This window comes from Denticeps clupeoides, chromosome 5 (genome assembly GCF_900700375.1).
Source record: "Denticeps clupeoides chromosome 5, fDenClu1.1, whole genome shotgun sequence".
Classification (NCBI taxonomy): Eukaryota; Metazoa; Chordata; class Actinopteri; order Clupeiformes; family Denticipitidae; genus Denticeps; species Denticeps clupeoides.
The window spans coordinates 4,628,950-4,646,314 of record NC_041711.1 but is presented as its reverse complement, the minus strand read 5'-3'; the positions used below and the strand labels follow the sequence as shown (position 1 = coordinate 4,646,314).

Sequence of the window (17,365 nt, the reverse complement as noted above, 5' to 3'; positions counted from 1 at the left end):
TATGAGTAAAGCAGGATTAATTACTGTTATTATCAGTTAGTTAGTTAGTTAATGAGTTAACCTATGGAGATTGCCATCATTTTCTTGCATGATTACATTGCACAGTCCCACCCAGGAGAGTTGTGGGAGACTCTCCGTTCCTCATCCCACCCATCATGCATCTTTATGGACATTCGGTTCTCCTCTCTTCTTCAGCTTAGAGGGACCATGCTGTATTGCTGACTGTCACTGTTTACTCCGCCAGGAATGAATGTGGAGTATTCATGTTGTAGAAGGTAATGATGGTGAATAAAGTGTAAAAAATTCACCAGCCATGAACTTAACTGAAGAGCTATAATAAAGTCACAGATACTGTGATAATTGTATTGTGATTATTACATTTTCCAAGGCAACAAGTTGTAGACTCTGTATCCCATGTGCCCATACAGGCAGGGTCCTAATTTCCCAACGGTGCGGAGGTCATTTTGTCATGATCTGGTCCGAAAGGGGTTTTCTCCGGATCCTGGACCCCGGACCGAAGTTTCACTGTTGTCCTGTGTAATGTTCCCTTATCGTTTTCACCTGTGTCAAATGTATAAAGCTGCCCTGTTCGTTTCTGTTCGCCCGTCAGGTCTTTGACCATCAGGTGCAACCAGTGCAAAAGCCCTGCCATACTGGTCACATCTGCAAAACAAGAACAGTGTAGTTCAGCAATGATCTAAAAAGTACTGGTGGCTTTGTACATTAACATTTTAAATAGACTAATTTCCCTCCAGCGCTCAATGGCCAGAGAAATCGTTTTGATCATCACTGAGGTGACACTGGTCTGGGTACCGGAATTCCAGAGTCCAGATACTGCGACCGACCTCTTTCAGCCAAAAGAAGCAGGCGGTGCGGCCAAGTGTTCGGTGGCCACCTCTTATTTGATTTATTTGGGATTACCTGCCAAAGGATGTAGGCTGGAACTGTTTCTGTGATTGCCTTCACTAGCCTGGCCCGGTGTCCATGTCACCAGAGTCAGACCCCGAAATAATGGGATAATACAGCTGGCTGAAGCTACGAATGCCGCATCGGCCCAGTGGACCCTTCTCTTTCTATTCATGGCACAACACTATATCACTTCTCATAACCACTTGAACTAATTAATATCATTTTATTGTACCTGCCCTGGTTATTTATTAGTTATTGGTAGAGTTATTTCGAGATTACATTGTGCTACTACTACTGTTTTCTTCTACTTTTTAAAAAAAACTACTGCATGCAGTTATTTCCTATGAGCATGTTTTTTTCAGACAAAAGAATTTCCCTCAAGGCAAATCAAGTTTTTTCTTATCTGCATTCATACATACTGTTTCCATCCTGCTGAGGACAACGTGGTCTCCAGAGCAAGAGGACATGTGTCTGTAAAGAGCATCATCTTATAACAGTATAAAAAATGGCATTGCCAGAATGCAACATGTTTTTAAAATCTAATATGTTCACATATTTTAATGTGCTTGTATGAGTGTGTGCCAACCCTTTGCTATGTGGATATGATTCCTATGGGTGTATACTTTTTTTCTGTTACCTATTTTAGATGGAATTTCAAAAATGGGGTTTAAAGTATTACAATAAATGAGAATTCACACACACACACACACACATACACACACTGTTTGCGTCATCATTGAGAGCACTGAGGTGAACCAAATTCACACAGTGACTGCAGAAGACTGTCTGTTTTAATGTGGCTGAAATTAAAATGATGGTGATTTTCTTTTTGTAAATGTACACATTTGACACCAAACACTAAGAATTGATGAGCGATTACTACATTTACATAATGCTTTTGACAATACGATGTGAATGTATCTTACACTACAAACACATTATGTTTCACTTGAGGTTTAAATCTAATAAATTCATTCTTAAACTGAAATTCAGGCTTGGTATGAATGCAAACATGGGCTTTAAATCGTGAAGTAGCCGTGATGCCCTCAGCCTGTAGAGCTGCACCGGAGTCGCCATCTGGTGGTCAGAGCATCTCTCCCCATTAAGTGATAGAGAAGTGATTGACATTGTGACAATCAGCACAGCACACAGTGACACAATGAAATGTGTCTTCTGCATTTAACCCATCACCCTGAGTGAGCAGTGGGACAGGCACCCAGGGAGCAGTGTGTGGGGACGGCACTTTGCTCAGTGGCACCGTGGTGGATCAGGATTCAAACCGGCAACCTTCGGATTATGAGGCCGCTTCCTTAACCACTAGGCCACCGCTGCCCCCAATAGCCCTGAAGGACCAAAAACACGCACTCTGATTCATTCTGTTTTATACTTAATATTTAATGCACCTATCTCTATTATTATTAAGTAGTCAGGACCACCCAGGGTCCCAGAGGAGCAACTGATTCACAACAAGCACAGATAAATCGGCGATAAATTAGTGATTCACACACACGCTGCTGGTGTGCTTTCATCTGCAAACTGTGTGCATTGTGGAATAATGAGCTGATTCACCCTGGGCACAGAATTTCCATTTAAACACGTGGCTCAATTCAAATGATTCAGATGGGAAATTACATTTTCATCACAGTCATCTCATGTCTGCGTGTCGGTTTAGAGCCAATTAAATGGTATTTGCCTGGAACACGGAGGACACATCGCACTCATAAAACATGCATTTAGTGATCAAATCATTAAAAATGACTTTGCAAATGAATTTTTAATTCATTGCCAGTCCTCGGTGAAGGCAGCAGGTATGAGTAGTGGAGCCATGGCTGTCAGCAGCAAACCCTCATATTGAAATTCCGAGAAAGGCCCCGGTCTGATGTAATTTACGGCAACGCGATGGCACCGTGAGGCCCTCTACTAACAAGTGTGTGTGAGTATCATGCCTGGGTATCGTTTCCTACCTGCCTCAGTAAATCCACATCCACCTCCCTCGAATCCGTTCAGAACGTTCATCATCTCCTCAGACCAGCCAGAATGCACAGGAATGAGGGCTTGTACTGAAATGGCCACCTGATGCTGGTTTAGATACACGAATATATATTTATTTGGACCAATCGATCGTCCTTAATAAAGAAAAACAAGATTACCCTGCAGACACTGGATATGACTGGTCTGGAAACACCAGCAAGAACTTCACCAGCGTTCTTCAAAGCTCATGCACTAAGTCCTAATCTAAGGGGAGTGGAGACCTTTATTACATAACTGAAACCTGAAATGGAGTAAAAGTCTCTGAAGTGACAACTGCAACGTGATGAGTTCCTCCTCGTAGGGAACACCCTTCACACCACAGAACCAGTTCATGATTTTCGTCATATTAGCACAGCAAAAATCATGCAGCATTCCTTATTTATTTTGGATGACATTAGACATTAACAGTGTCATACTAGTGCAAAGAATCTTTCTTTCTTGCTCACTGTACCCTGGGAAAACTGTGAAAAATCGCTTTTATTGTTGCATTCTACCATGTATCAACTTACACCAAATCCCACTCGAGAAGCTCCCAGCTGTGTGAGGAGCTGAAGGAGTGAGCGGCATCTGAACTGACCTAGATTTCAAACCACTGATGTCTTATAAGCCGCAACTTGTGTAGACGCCACTTTGCTTCTGAAACCCAGGAGCTGAGAGGGAGGCCTGAAGCTCACAACTCCGGCTGGGCTTTAATCATTTCATTTGTGGAGATGTATAATAATGGGACATTTACATAACAATGCCTCTGCTCCCATTACACAGGATGATGTGTAATGGCACGCTATGAATTCTACAGAATGTTAAATAGATGTATGAAATGTGTGGAATTCATAACCCACACCCGTCTGAAACTGCTGAAGCTCGGTCCCATTTCTAGACACCCCTTTATTATTTTCAGTACCTGAAGCAGTGGCGCATCCCCATTATACATTTCAAAAATTGTCTCTGGTCAAAACTTCCATGAAAAGATCTATATTTTCACTCTTCTGCTGTTTTCAGTTTTCGTTCTTCCTCGAGGGAAATAGAAAAAGATGACCCAAAAAGTTACATTTGCCCAAATGAGCTACCCATCAGGAAGCTTGATGCCCGAGTGGTTCATTAATCGTGAATGTGAGGGAGACGGGCGGAAAAAGACAGACCACTGCCACAGGGTTTGGATTTCGAAGCACAACTCATTTCCGTCTTATAGAACAAAGCAAACAGCAAGTTAACACAATCTGACACAAGCATCCATCACGCTCACCACCGGAACTGGGCTTTCAAAGATTGACCTTCGAATGGGGCTTCGAATTGAGAGCGAAATGCTGCCTTGATATTTGTATTGGGTACTTCTAAATAAATCAGGGCCATCGCAATGCCTCGATGTGGCTTATTTTCTTCCAAAAAAGATACCACCAGATAATGCAAATAAATTTTTCATCCTGACAAATGGGGGAGTCACCGCAAGTTGCATATGTCCATATGAATATTTCTCACAATAATGGCTTTGATTATTTATGTCAATTTCAGTGACTAAGAAATCAAACAAATCCCTTGATCCCAATCATATGATCGGGAGGTAAACTGATAAAGTGACGCGATCGTCATTGTGATACACAGCAGCACAGCACACGGTGTACACTGTGAAATGTGTCCTCTGCATTTAACCGTCACCCTTGGGGAGCAGTGTGTGGGGACGGTGCTTTGCTCAGTGTCACCTTGGCGGATCGGGATTCCTTAACCGCTAGGCCACCAAAAAGGTGTCAGATGTACTGTGTTGTGCTGGAACCGGGCGTGGAGCCCTCCGGGTCCCCTTTGTCACAGTGCCCTGCTCTAAACTGATTAAGAACTTCATTTGTGAAGGCGGTGGAATGAGCCCATCAAGGGCGTTCATTTGATAGACGCCCACAATTCCATCTGACCCACCACGTCACTGCCAGTGTTGAGGACCGTCGTGGGTTAGTTAGTTAGTTAACTCCACTAGCATAACCGGTTTAATAACATAATGATCGTGGCAATTTGGCAAAAAATGTTACATTCTATACAGTTAATCTGACACGTCGTTCCCTAATGATGATTACAGTTCTATTGTTTTACAGTGTTTCCCTGGCAACCACAGCTGCCAGCTTTGTCCCTTTTTTTCCAGTGGCAACTGAACGTTAAAAAAAACGATGACATTTTAATGCCACGCCTCGGGACGCCTCCGCCACAGGAACCGAACGCGGCGTGGGTTAAAACAAATGGGTTCTGCGGCCGGTACGGAAGAAATAAAACTTGGTTCACGCAAAACCACATCCGCCTCTTTACTGGACTTGCTGGTATCTGGAAGTTTCCACGGCGGAGATCGGCGCTGTCCGCGTCAGCACCGCCCCACGCAGCCCACGTGTTGCTGCGCGGCGGCGCTGCGCGGAGGGGGTTCCCGAGCCGGAGACGACGTGACGGAGAAGAGGAGCTCCCCGGGTCCGTGGGTGGCCGCGGACGCCCGACGTTCGTGACCGTGGGTGTCTCTCGCGTGGGGAAAGTTTCGAGTGACCGAATGTCGCCCGGCGGACTGGCACGGTGAGGGGACGTCGCGTCTGAGCGTCGGCTATTGTCTGGTGTCCCTGTCCACCTCCCCACAGACATGACCGGCCAGAGTCTGGAGGACCTGAGCGTGGACGCCGCGATCCGCATCAACGTGGGAGGCTTCAAGAAGCGACTCCCGTCCGACACGCTGTCGCGCTTCCCCGAGACGCGCCTGGCGCGGCTGCTGCGCTGCCGGTCGAGGGACGCCGTCCTGGAGCTGTGCGACGACTACGACGACGCCGAGAAGGAGTTCTACTTCGACAGGAACCCGGCGCTCTTCCCCTACGTGCTCAACTTCTACAACACCGGGCGCCTGCACGTCATGGCCGAGCTCTGCATCTTCTCCTTCAGCCAGGAGATCGAGTACTGGGGCATCAACGAGTTCTTCATCGACTCCTGCTGCAGCAACGCCTACCACTGCCGGAAGATCGAGCCCGACCAGAAGGACTGGGACGAGAAGAGCGACGAGGGGAGCACCGCGTCCTCCTTCGACGAGATCTTGGAGTTCTACAACGACGCCACCAAGTTCGACAAGCAGCCGCTGGGCGGCGTGAGGCGGAGGATCTGGCTGATGCTGGACAACCCCGGCTACTCCATCCCCAGCAGGATCATCAGCCTCTTCTCCATCCTGGTGGTGCTGGGCTCCATCGCCACCATGTGCATGAACAGCATGGCGGAGTTCGCGCCGCGGGACGGCGAGGGCCGGCCGCAGGAGGACCCCCGCTTCGAGATGGTGGAGCACCTCGGCATCGGCTGGTTCACGTTCGAGCTGCTGGCCCGCTTCGCCGTGGCGCCGGACCTCCCCCACTTTTTCCGCCACCCGCTGAACCTGATCGACCTGGTGTCCATTTTGCCCTTCTACCTGACGCTGGTGATCAGCCTGGCGGCCAAGAGCAGCCCCGCCCTGGCCAACCTGGGCCGCGTGGCGCAGGTCCTGAGGCTGATGAGGATCTTCCGGATCCTGAAGCTGGCGCGCCATTCCACCGGACTGCGCTCCCTGGGCGCCACCCTGAAGAACAGCTACAAGGAGGTGGGTCTGCTGCTGCTCTACCTGGCAGTGGGCGTCTCCTTCTTCTCCGTCATGGCCTACACGGTGGAGAAGGAGGACAACGACGAGCTCGCCACCATCCCGGCGTGCTGGTGGTGGGCCACCGTCAGCATGACCACGGTGGGCTACGGCGACGTGGTGCCCGTGTCCATCGCGGGGAAGCTGACCGCCTCCGCCTGCATCCTGGCGGGCATCTTGGTGGTGGTGCTTCCCATCACGCTGATATTTAACAAGTTCTCGCTCTTCTACAAACGGCAGAAGCAGCTGGAGGTGGCCATGCGGAGCTGTGACTTCGACGAGGGCATCAAGGAGGCGCCCTCCGTCAACCTCCGGAACTATTACGCGCACAAGGTGAAAACGCTGATGGCCAGCCTGTCCAACATGAGCAGGAGCTCGCCCAGCGAGCACAGTCTGAACGAGTCCCTGCACTGAGGACGCGTCCCCGTCACCGAGGAGGCCACCAAGCTGGCCTAAACACGAAAGGACAGACCACAGATGCCCCAAATTTGCCACCCCTGGCCTAAATATTACAGAAAAATATTGCAACATTGTGACTGAGGCTTGAGATATTTGGAATAGCAAATGGATAAATGGATGGGCGAATAAACGTAGGTTTTGAATGAAGGGCAGGGATATTACCAAAAGATGAACAGAACAGGAGGCAATGAAAAGTGCACGTGAACAGCCGTGCTAGAATGCTAGTGCAATAATCAACTCGAAATATATTCAATGTTAAGAGCGGCCAAAACCGCGCCCTTCGGCTAATTAAGTTCTTGGGGGTTTTTGATGCTTGTTGATGTTGCAGTAATAATTTTACAGGATGACGTCAAGATGGGTCCATTGTTGTTTTAGTCTTCCTGTAAAATTACGGATGGCCACCTCTGTTACAGCCCCCCCTATATGTGTAGTGGTTGTGTAGGGCCAAAGTTATAAAAATGTCAAATATCTTTTTCACACATAGGACTTTCATGTAATTTCAAATTGCCATTTTATTACTCTGCTTTTCTTAAATGATCAAAACATGATAATGTGGCTCTAGGTTCATCACATCACAACAGTTTTAACAAAGTCAGCTTCAAAGTAATCAGATCGATTGATAATATTCATTGTTCTGCTCAGCCATTTTCTGGCCTTCACTGGTCCTCATTATTAATTTTTTGCTACCCAGGTAAGAAAAAAAAAAAGACATCGATTTTAAACGGTATCTGATAATCTGGTGCACTTTTTATTCCCAGCCTCTATGTAATAGTAGATGTGCATGAACCATGTCGTGTGCTGAGGAGTATGTACATAAAATATCTTTATAGTCCCTGACGTTGACAATTATCTGGGATGTCGTACTCGTACGAGTTATCTGGATTGTTAACGGCTGCCCTGCATGCACACGGTGCGGAATTGTCTTCCCACCCGGTCGAATTCTCGATCTGGCAACCCAGCAACACCGAAGACCCCCTTCCCCCCCCGGGGTCTTTCCGAATGGCCTGTTGGTGAACCTCTGTTTAAATGTGCATTGGCGCAGTGCTGCATGAATAAACGGCTTCAATATGTGGAGAGCAGGACGTACCACGATAGCTACAGTGGTTTCCTTCAGCCTCGTTGTCGACGGTGTTCTTCATGTCAGTGAAATGAAATGTGTATCCGTGTTACCTTTAATCCGGCACCTTTTAAGGAAAACCTGTAGCATACAGGGCACAGACGTTACAAGCCCTGCAGGAGACGCGTCCAGTGTCAAGTGTGGTCCTGCATTGGTGTTCCTGCATACTTGGTGTTCTAACAGCCTTAATGTTGAGTTGTTGTACTTTACGTGTACCAAAATTTGCACTGTATCTGTAAGGAAGCGTCATTAAAGGAAAGTCCCCCTTTTTAAAAGAAATATTGTTCATGTTGTTGTGTCAATCCCCAGCAATCCCCTCTGCGATTTTCTCCCATAACCTTGACGAATCAAGTGGTCACTGGTTTCTAAAATAGAACTTTTTCAAGTTTTGTTCAAGTTCAATACAAGTTGTTCTTCCTTCTACAAGTTTTATTAATAATTAGTTTCTAGTAACCTAGCAACAAATCAGGAACATTAAAGAGTCACAATAATATCTAACCAGTTAAAAAGTAAAAAAAAAAAGCAAAGTGATTGTCACTTGTGATACACAGCTGCACAGCACACAGTGCACACAGTGAAATTTGTCCTCTGCATTTAACCCATCACCCTGAATGAGCAGTGGGCAGCCATGACAGGCGCAGGTGCTTTTGCTCAGTGGCACCTCAGTGGCACCTTGGCGGATCGGGATTCGAACCGGTGCACTTACCGGTTCCTTAACCGCTAGGCCATCACTGCCCATACAACAGAAACCCATACAAACCGGGATGTTTGGGGGGAGCGAAGGTAAGTTTGTGTTTTTTAATAATCAAGAGAGATGAACATGCTTTACATCTGTTACAGTATTGGGTCCACAGTACTGTGATGCATTGTGGCCCCACCCCGTTAACGATTCAAATGTTAGCAGGCTAAAATACAATTTTATTTAACGTCACCTAATTTCAAGATTGCAAGATAAAAAAGGAAAAATGTGGTTGTTTATCAAATCTTTATCAAACCACTGCAGACATGAGAATCGATACCAGGGTCCTCAGCCATGTTGCTATATATGCGACGCTTTCTGCTTGTTTGTAAGGCTTCGGTTCATCTTTACAGGCTCTCAATGTCCTTGAAAGCTCAGCGTAAAATGACCCCTAACATTCAGAAGTGCACCTGCCCGACTCATGGCAGTGATAAGCAGACCCACCATTACTTCAAGCTCCCTCCACCACACAAACGTTTAATGAAAAGAATCCAAGAAATGCCAGACTGATCCTTCTTACACAGCATCCAAGGGCACTTCTTCAGCAAACATGCCTCTAATAAAATGAATACACAGCACATGGGCAGAAGAAAAGGCTCATCACATTGGGTCGGGTGTGCATGTCCAGTTTTTACTTGTCTTTGTGTGTGCCCTTGTCATTTTGGATGATATTTTGAAAGGAACCTCTTATTTATTAAGCAGAAAATAAAAGAGCACGATGGCCAAAAACAAACAGAAAACAAGACCCAGTAACATGCAACAGCCACAAATGATCAGGACCCAATAATCAGGGTAACCGGCACCAGTAGCACCTGGACGTGACAGTCTGCCCAGCCACATGTTTGTAAGTCTATGACATTATCATAAAACATAAAATTATTTATGCTTCAGATGGTAGAAGCCATTCCTGGAAGAAGACAACCAGAAGCTGTAATACACACAGGTTACAATTTTCCTCCAGACCTTTCAATCTGCAATGACAAGCTTTATCTCAGCACAAAAACGCAATGTTGTAAATGAGATGTCTTTATATTAACTTTGCTTAAACGCTTTACCGGCCTGGAAGTAAAACTGACAATGTTACTACAATGTTACACACTCGCCTATGAAGCAGAAGACCAGTAAGAAGGTTGTAGAATAATATTTGCTATGTCCTGACCATTGCAAGCCACAAACATCTCACAAGAGCTGAAGATTAGAAGATACTATGATCCAGCCGTCCACCCGTCACAATTTAGTTCTGGTCAAAAGCGGCATTTTTTTCTGCCTCATCTGCCAACATCACATACAAAATGTTCACTTCTTTCTTAATATTACCCTCACAACTTTCAGAAATTTTTTTATGATGTTTAAATTACAATTTATCAAACAGTATTATGAACGGTATAACAGGATCCACATGGAAAAAGAGAAAATAGAGACAAAATCGAGAGCACAGTCATGCATTTCAGCATAATAAAGATAATGATATTATCTTGTAATTGTGTTAACAGGACATTATAATATGGGAAATATATGATTTGTATTGGCGGAATGTCACATAACTGAAAAGTTGATCTGTTTGTTCACAAATTAATCCATGAATTTTGTTTAAAATCTTCTCTTTCAATTTCTGGATTAAGTAAAAATGTTTATTATCAATGGGGAAGTCAGAGCTTTTCAATGAAAAGTGCAATTTATAACACCAGTGTGTTAGAACAGCATGCATTTTTAACCCACATCTTTGAATAAGAAAATATATCTATATCTAAAATATCTTTGAATTAGAAATATGAAAAAGGATAAAGTCCAGGTGAAACATCATTTCAAACCCATGAAGACCTACAGGTATGTGGATGGGAGACGGCTTCCTTGAAATACACAGCAGCTTGATGTTTATTTAAGAATATTTCTTCACATTTCTTTTTTTTAATTGAAAGTCATAGAAATGCCCCCTTGATGTTGTCAAGAACTCTTAAAATTTCCACTGCATCCACTGCATCTTGCTGTTTGGTGGTAGTAGCCTAGTGGGTAACACACTCGCCTATGAACCAGAAGACCCAGGTTCAAATCCCACTTACTACCATTGTGTCCCTGAGCAAGACACTTAACCCTGAGTGTCTCCAGGGGGACTGTCCCTCTATCTACCAATTGTAAGTCACTCTGGATAAGGGCGTCTGATAAATGTAAATGTAAATGTAAATGTTTGGGATGAAGTGAAATCCCTTCCTCAGGAAAACAGACTCAGGTTCCCAGGGTGAAGAAAGGACTTGGTGATGAGGAACCGGAGAATCTCATTCTCGAAGCCATTGCACAGTGCTGCTGATCCAGGCTTTTCAGAAACTCTGGTTCTTAGCATCAATCGTGTCCAGAATGGGCTGCCTCTTGGTGGTGTAACGTTGCCATCATAGGGTCAAGTGCACTTAGGCACGTCTGGAGCTCCTCGAAAGGCAGGCTGTTCAGCTGGGGAGCAGACAGACAGAGAAACATTGAGACACTTCAAGGTTAGAAGCCTAAAACCATCAGGCCACACATTACAGGCCACATTCATCTTCAAGGAAGACACCAGACACCACAGGAGGAAGCTGTTTGAACTTCGCTGGATAATCAGAAGAATTCAGCAGCGTTCCTGTCGCCCGATAGATCCACTGAATAAAAGATCTGAGCGGGCAAAGTCATCACTCGTGCAGAAGATTGCATCCCAGCAGCCCTTGCACGGGTGCAGTCAGGTCACACATACAGAGGTATATGACAAACTGAGATACCACAGGCTGAATTCTGGATTATTTTTTAGAAAAATGGTCCTGTTCGTTGAGGCAATTTGGAAAGAGCAGTCGGATTATGAGTGTGAATTAAAGAGGAGAAAACTGAAAGATGACGAGACATACATAAGATGTACACCCAGGGCATCCAATTTTAATAATGCAGTGTAACAAAGCACTAAGGTCCAATAAAAATATTATTCAAAACGCATGAATAAATCACGACGGCAGCTGAATAAATAACAGAGATCCAGTCACACACATTTCCTCATCCCACCTTCTGGCCATTTGTATCTACAGATTCAAGTCTGTTACCAGCAGCGATGTTTCGCGTTATTACCCAGGACCATCTGCTACCAGCATCCTGTCGAGATGGTGTGAGAGGATCCCGAGATAACCTTTCTCAAACACTAAGGGGAGCGCGCTATATGGAAATCAACTGTCATCTTCACGCCGCATCATTCTAACTCTCCTGTGCAGTTTCATGCAGACACACACAGGAAAAATTCCTTTGGATCCAGGTTTTGGGATTTTCCAATAATATTCAGTTTTTTACGGGAGTAATCTTCACCGTTAGAAAACGTACGCCCTGATTAATTTGCCTCGCGTCAACGTTACTATGGCTGCTGCTCAGAAACGTGAAATGAACCATTTCAAATGGTTTACCCCCTAACAGGAGTTTACCTCCTCGCTAATTACTGCAATTGTTATCTCATTAGACGTAGTGCGAGTAAAATTCCCCAACACAGCGCTCCACTACGGAATAGCGGTTATTAATCCGGAGAAAAGGAAGGGGCAGTGGTGGCCCCGTAATCAGAAGGTTGCTGGTTCGAATCCCAATCCACCAAGGTGCCACTGAGCAAAGCACCGTCCCCACACACTGCTCCCCGGGCGCCTGTCATGGCTGCCCACTTCTCACTCAGGGTGATGGGTTAAATGCGGAGGACAAATTTCACTGTGTGCACCGTGTGCTGTGCTGCTGTGTATCGCACGTGACAATCACTTCACTTTAACTTTAAATCCTTCTTACACAGCTATTTCAACATATTTCATAGTTTTTACCAGGGTTTTTACCATGAATTGCCTATATGATCCCATTATGATGCTTTCGTGACTCACATCTGAAGAATAAGCAGACTAGACGAGTTCTGCTCTCTGCCACACCGACAGTTCCACTACAGCAGGTCCTACAACAAACTGCAGTCATCCCCGTGGCACGAAGGAGTACGTTGCTGTAAATCACAACAAAAAAAAGTAAAAGCAAGAGAGAGCATCCAAGAGCCACTGGAGAACAGTGGGTGGCAGGCGTTAATGGGAAAAGGCACCCACGCGCCTTCACAGACCGCCCTGCCTTTTTCCATCACTGCTTTCGATCCCGCCAATCACAGCCAGGGCCTACGCCAGCGGTACAGGCTCATCTGCAGAAAAAGGTACAAAAGGGAGAAACGTTCGCTGTTCATGTTCCCGCTCGTTTGAACAGAGGTGGTGGTGAGCACCGTGTGTTTCGCTCAGTAAATTACTGGAAGAGTACAGGCCCACAGGAAGTGTGGGCACGGATGCTGGACGCACACAGGCTGCCAGTCACCCATTTCAGAGCAGTTCAGTAAGTTTTTTCTGAAATCAAATGAAATTATTGCCACGTTCACATTTCACAATTATTATTTGTGTGTTTTACACTTTTGAACATTTTCAGAGCTACTAAAGTGAAGTGATTGTCAATGTGAAGTGAAAGTGAAAGTGAAGTGATTGTCATTGTGATACACTGCAGCACAGCATGCAGTGACACAACGAAAAGTGTCCTCTGTATTTAACCATCACCCTTGGTGAGCAGTGGGCAATCATGACAGGCACCCGGGCAGCAGCGTGTGGGGACGGTGCTTTGCTCAGTGGCACCTCAGTGGCCTGAGGTGCCACTGAGCAACCTTCTGAGCGACTTACAATCAGTAGTTACAGGGACAGTTTCCCCCTGGAGACACTCAGGATTAAGTGTCTTGCTCAGGGACACAATGGTAGTAAGTGGGTTTGCATTGTGGCACAGCACAGAGTGCCACGATAAAATGTGTCCTCTGTACTTAACCATCACCCATTAGTGAGCAGTGGGCAGCCCTGAAAGATGCCCGGGGAGTGTGGGGACGGTTCAAGATTCTAACCAGCAACATTAAAATTACGGGTTCGTTTCATCAACTGCTAGGCCCCTTGAAGCTCATTGAGAGAATGCCAAGAGTGTGCAAAGCAGGAATCAGAGCAAAGAAACTAGAATATAAAACATGTTTTCAGTTATTTCACCTTTTTTGTCAAGTACATAACTACACATGTGTTCATTCATAGTTTTGATGCCTTCAGTGAGAATCTACCAACGTAAATGGTCCTGAAAATAAAGAAAACACATTGAATGAGAAGGTGTGTCCAAACTTTTGGCCTGTACTGTACATATAAAAAGACAGTGCGGACTACTATCTGCTTTAAAAAAAGCCACGCTCATGACTCCCAGGGTTCACGCTCACCTTTAAACATGGGAAGTAGTCAATTAATGATGAAACCTTGCTTGATGTTCCATATCACCATACAGCCCAATGGCGTGTGTTGCAGGCTGAGTAATAAGCCTACATTCACAATGATGGAATATTCTGCTTGGCAGAATTTCCTCATATGCTTTCACGAAGGACCCTGATATATATCTAAACATATTGAGCATCCATCAACGCATATGCCAATGCAGGGCAGAAATGATCTCTGGCTGCAATCATCACACAATAACAGTGGTTTATGTGCATCTATATTCATACTACTGGCTGCAGGTCTGTTCGCTCGCAGCCTCAAGCATCAGGTGGCTACAAGTGTTTTGACATTCTGTTCACTCCTGCCCTTCAATTATACCCCCAGGATAAGTATTGACTAAGCGCAACGTTTGCCAGTCGACCTGTGACATGCTGCGCGGCTTTCAGGTCCCCTAATAAGCCTCACAGCACAAACCCAGGCATGCGCGCTAGCACAGCACTCGCAGGCTACAGAACCAAACGCCATGATATCAGAGTTACTGTGGAACTCGGCTCCGTGCTCTGCTCCAGGGGAGAGGCTCAGGGAGGCTGGTGAGCAGGTGTCCTGGCAGATAAGGTGCCGCAGGCGGGGCGGGGCTGTCACGCCAGACACCGGAGTGAAATCTCTCTGAGGAGTGTGGCACGTCTGGGGACGTGTGCACATGATTTCCTCATTGCCGGGCCAGATTGGCAGGATGCACTGAGAAGGATCTGTTGGAGAACACAAAGGTCTTCTGATGGTGGCAGCGCAGAAAAGCTGGAAATACGTATTTCCAAGATAAAGTGAATCTGATGCCTTTTGAGCAGGAACGATACCTTGTCTCATGGGGGAGAGTAATGCAAGCATGAGACTTTTATTAATGTCTATTAATAAAGACAAATCTGCAACAAGACCCAAACCAAAAGTAAAGAGCCTTAATGGTGGAAAGGGAGACCATATGAGACACAGTATAATGCAGGTTTAAATACATTAAACAATGTAAAAAAAATGTAATAAGGCAAATTACATCTTGACAATAAGCTGTACAGTGGGGTCCCAGATTCCAACCACAATAAAAAAAATGAATTGCAAATTTATATTATATTTACAATAGGACAGAATGCATTTCAATTCAACCAAATGCTTGAATTGAAAAAGAAATGAAGACCACATTGAACATGACGGCAGCAACACAAATCATCAAAAAGCATTATAAATAAAGTGTAAAAAATATTACTTGCTACATATTCATATTGTGGACTGTGCAGTGGAATAATTAGTCTTTCTATTAAACCGAATATTCCCACAGGTCAACACAGAATCTGTTTTGGGGCCGTGAGTGTGAATGTGTGTGTGTGTCCAAGCACAGATGGCTTTTTTCTTTTTGAAGAACAAAAAAAAAAACAAAACATCTGATTTGATCAAAATAGTGGACCCATTCACTAAGGAAAACACGTTTTTATTAATACTGAATATCATTCCAGTCTCTGGAAGGTTGTTTACAGGGCAGATGCTCCCACACTCTGTCATTCCCACTTATTAAGTAAAAGCCTTAAAACTTTCAGACTTCACTTTGTGTGCAACCGGAAAATGACAATACTTCAGGGATCAATTTGGAAAATGACTGAGTTTGTTATTTAATGGAAGGTCTTCGCAGCGCCGTTGCAGGATAATTGCTTTTCCGATCCACCTGCTTCCTGATGCGCAGAACAAAGTGCTCCTCATCTCCGCGAGGAATTCCGCTTAATGCAACGGTAATTACAGGAGTTGAGCCTGGCCCACTTCCTCCTACATGCTGATGAGCAGCTCTGGGAGGGCGAGGGGCTTTCTGTACGGCCCTGACTCTAAATGGACACCAGCTACTAATGGAAGATCAGTTAAGCGGGTTCCTTAATGAACGTATCGCACGTGCAGCTGCAGCGCAGGGAACGGTCTTGGCCAGGGGTCGGCGATCCTTGCACTGCGCCTCCCGGTGGCTTTGGAAAATAAATAATGATTTAACTCTGTTATTTTTATCTGTAGTTTTTTTTAATGACTGTGGTTTGAAATTTGAAGATTATTTAAATGCAATGTGTTTCTTTTTTGTCATTCAAAATACAAAATATATGCGTTTATGCCCACCACCCCGCCTAGGTGCCACTGAGCAAAGCACCGTCCCCACAAACTGCTCCCCGGGCACCTGTCATGCCTGCCCACTGCTCACTCAGGGTGATGGGTTAAATGCAGAGGACAAATTTCACTGTGTGCACCGTGTGCTGTGCTGCTGTGTACCACATGTGACAATCACTTTACATTTTTCAAGATTTTCAACACCAGGTAGGTGAAGCCAGGGGCCACCCTTGAAATCAGTTCATATTAAGTTTGGCTTTTCATTTCATTTGAAAGACCTTCAACTCAGATTCTAAATGTTCAAAATATTTTCTTGCATAAATTGCATCAATTAAATTTCGCTACAAACTAGCCTATTTTTTTTTTTTTTTTTACACATAGCAAAAAAGTAAAAATTATCTTCATTTTACCTGTCAAAAATAATTTACTGGAGCTTTTTCTTTAGTGAGAACGGGGTCCAAACGTCTCTTTGAGTGTTAAAGGTTGCCGACCCCTGATCTGAGCTGAGTAGGTCCAGGTTTGGAGACCCCAGAGTTACAAATTCAATGGTAGAGGATGAATGATGGTGGCAAGAAACCGAGTAAAGTTTCAAGAGACTGTTCCCTTGAGGTTGTATTCGATGATTTCCTCTGAGATTGCGGCTGAACACGTGCTGGAAGACGACGCCTGAGCTTAGCATTTACCAGTGACCGAGAGGGCCAACAGGGATAAGGGAGGATCAGTCACACTGGACCACAGACATGTCATTAGAGATGCCCATCTCGTCCATCGTGTCCCAGAGACAAGCAATATATCGATTCTGCAGTAAGATGTAGCACTTTCATTCTACTTCGCGCCGCCTGACATTTTGATGCTGATGTTTTGTTTTATGCAGCCATTTACCAATTTATTTACTACCGCTCACCAAGTAATCACTTACAGCCACCAACCAAAAATAGACTGGCCATTGATTTGACGACCTGCGGACAATCCATCAACACATGACTGGAACAGTACCGCCTGTACACAGCACTGGCTGTACTGCTCAGATTAACCCGGAGGCGCGGCCCACGCCAGTACGCTTTTCTCTGAAATGGGTTTTCAGTTTCAAGAAAACTTGCGTCCACACGGGAGCGTCATCTGAAATGAAGTGA

The 17,365-nt window shown here is 45.2% G+C and overlaps 1 protein-coding gene and 1 pseudogene across 1 annotated transcript; one reads left to right on the top strand and one right to left on the bottom strand.

Moving 5' to 3' along the window:
* Window positions 1-5,145: 5,145 nt before the first annotated feature.
* On the top strand, window positions 5,146-8,405 carry kcns2 (potassium voltage-gated channel modifier subfamily S member 2). The gene has a single exon (XM_028980786.1). It carries the CDS (start codon window positions 5,543-5,545, stop codon window positions 6,962-6,964), a length of 1,422 nt encoding a protein of 473 aa, XP_028836619.1. The 5' UTR covers window positions 5,146-5,542; the 3' UTR covers window positions 6,965-8,405.
* Window positions 8,406-9,897: 1,492 nt separating this feature from the next.
* LOC114789832 (serine/threonine-protein kinase 3-like) overlaps window positions 9,898-17,365 on the bottom strand; it is a 55,841-nt pseudogene continuing 48,373 nt past the window's right edge.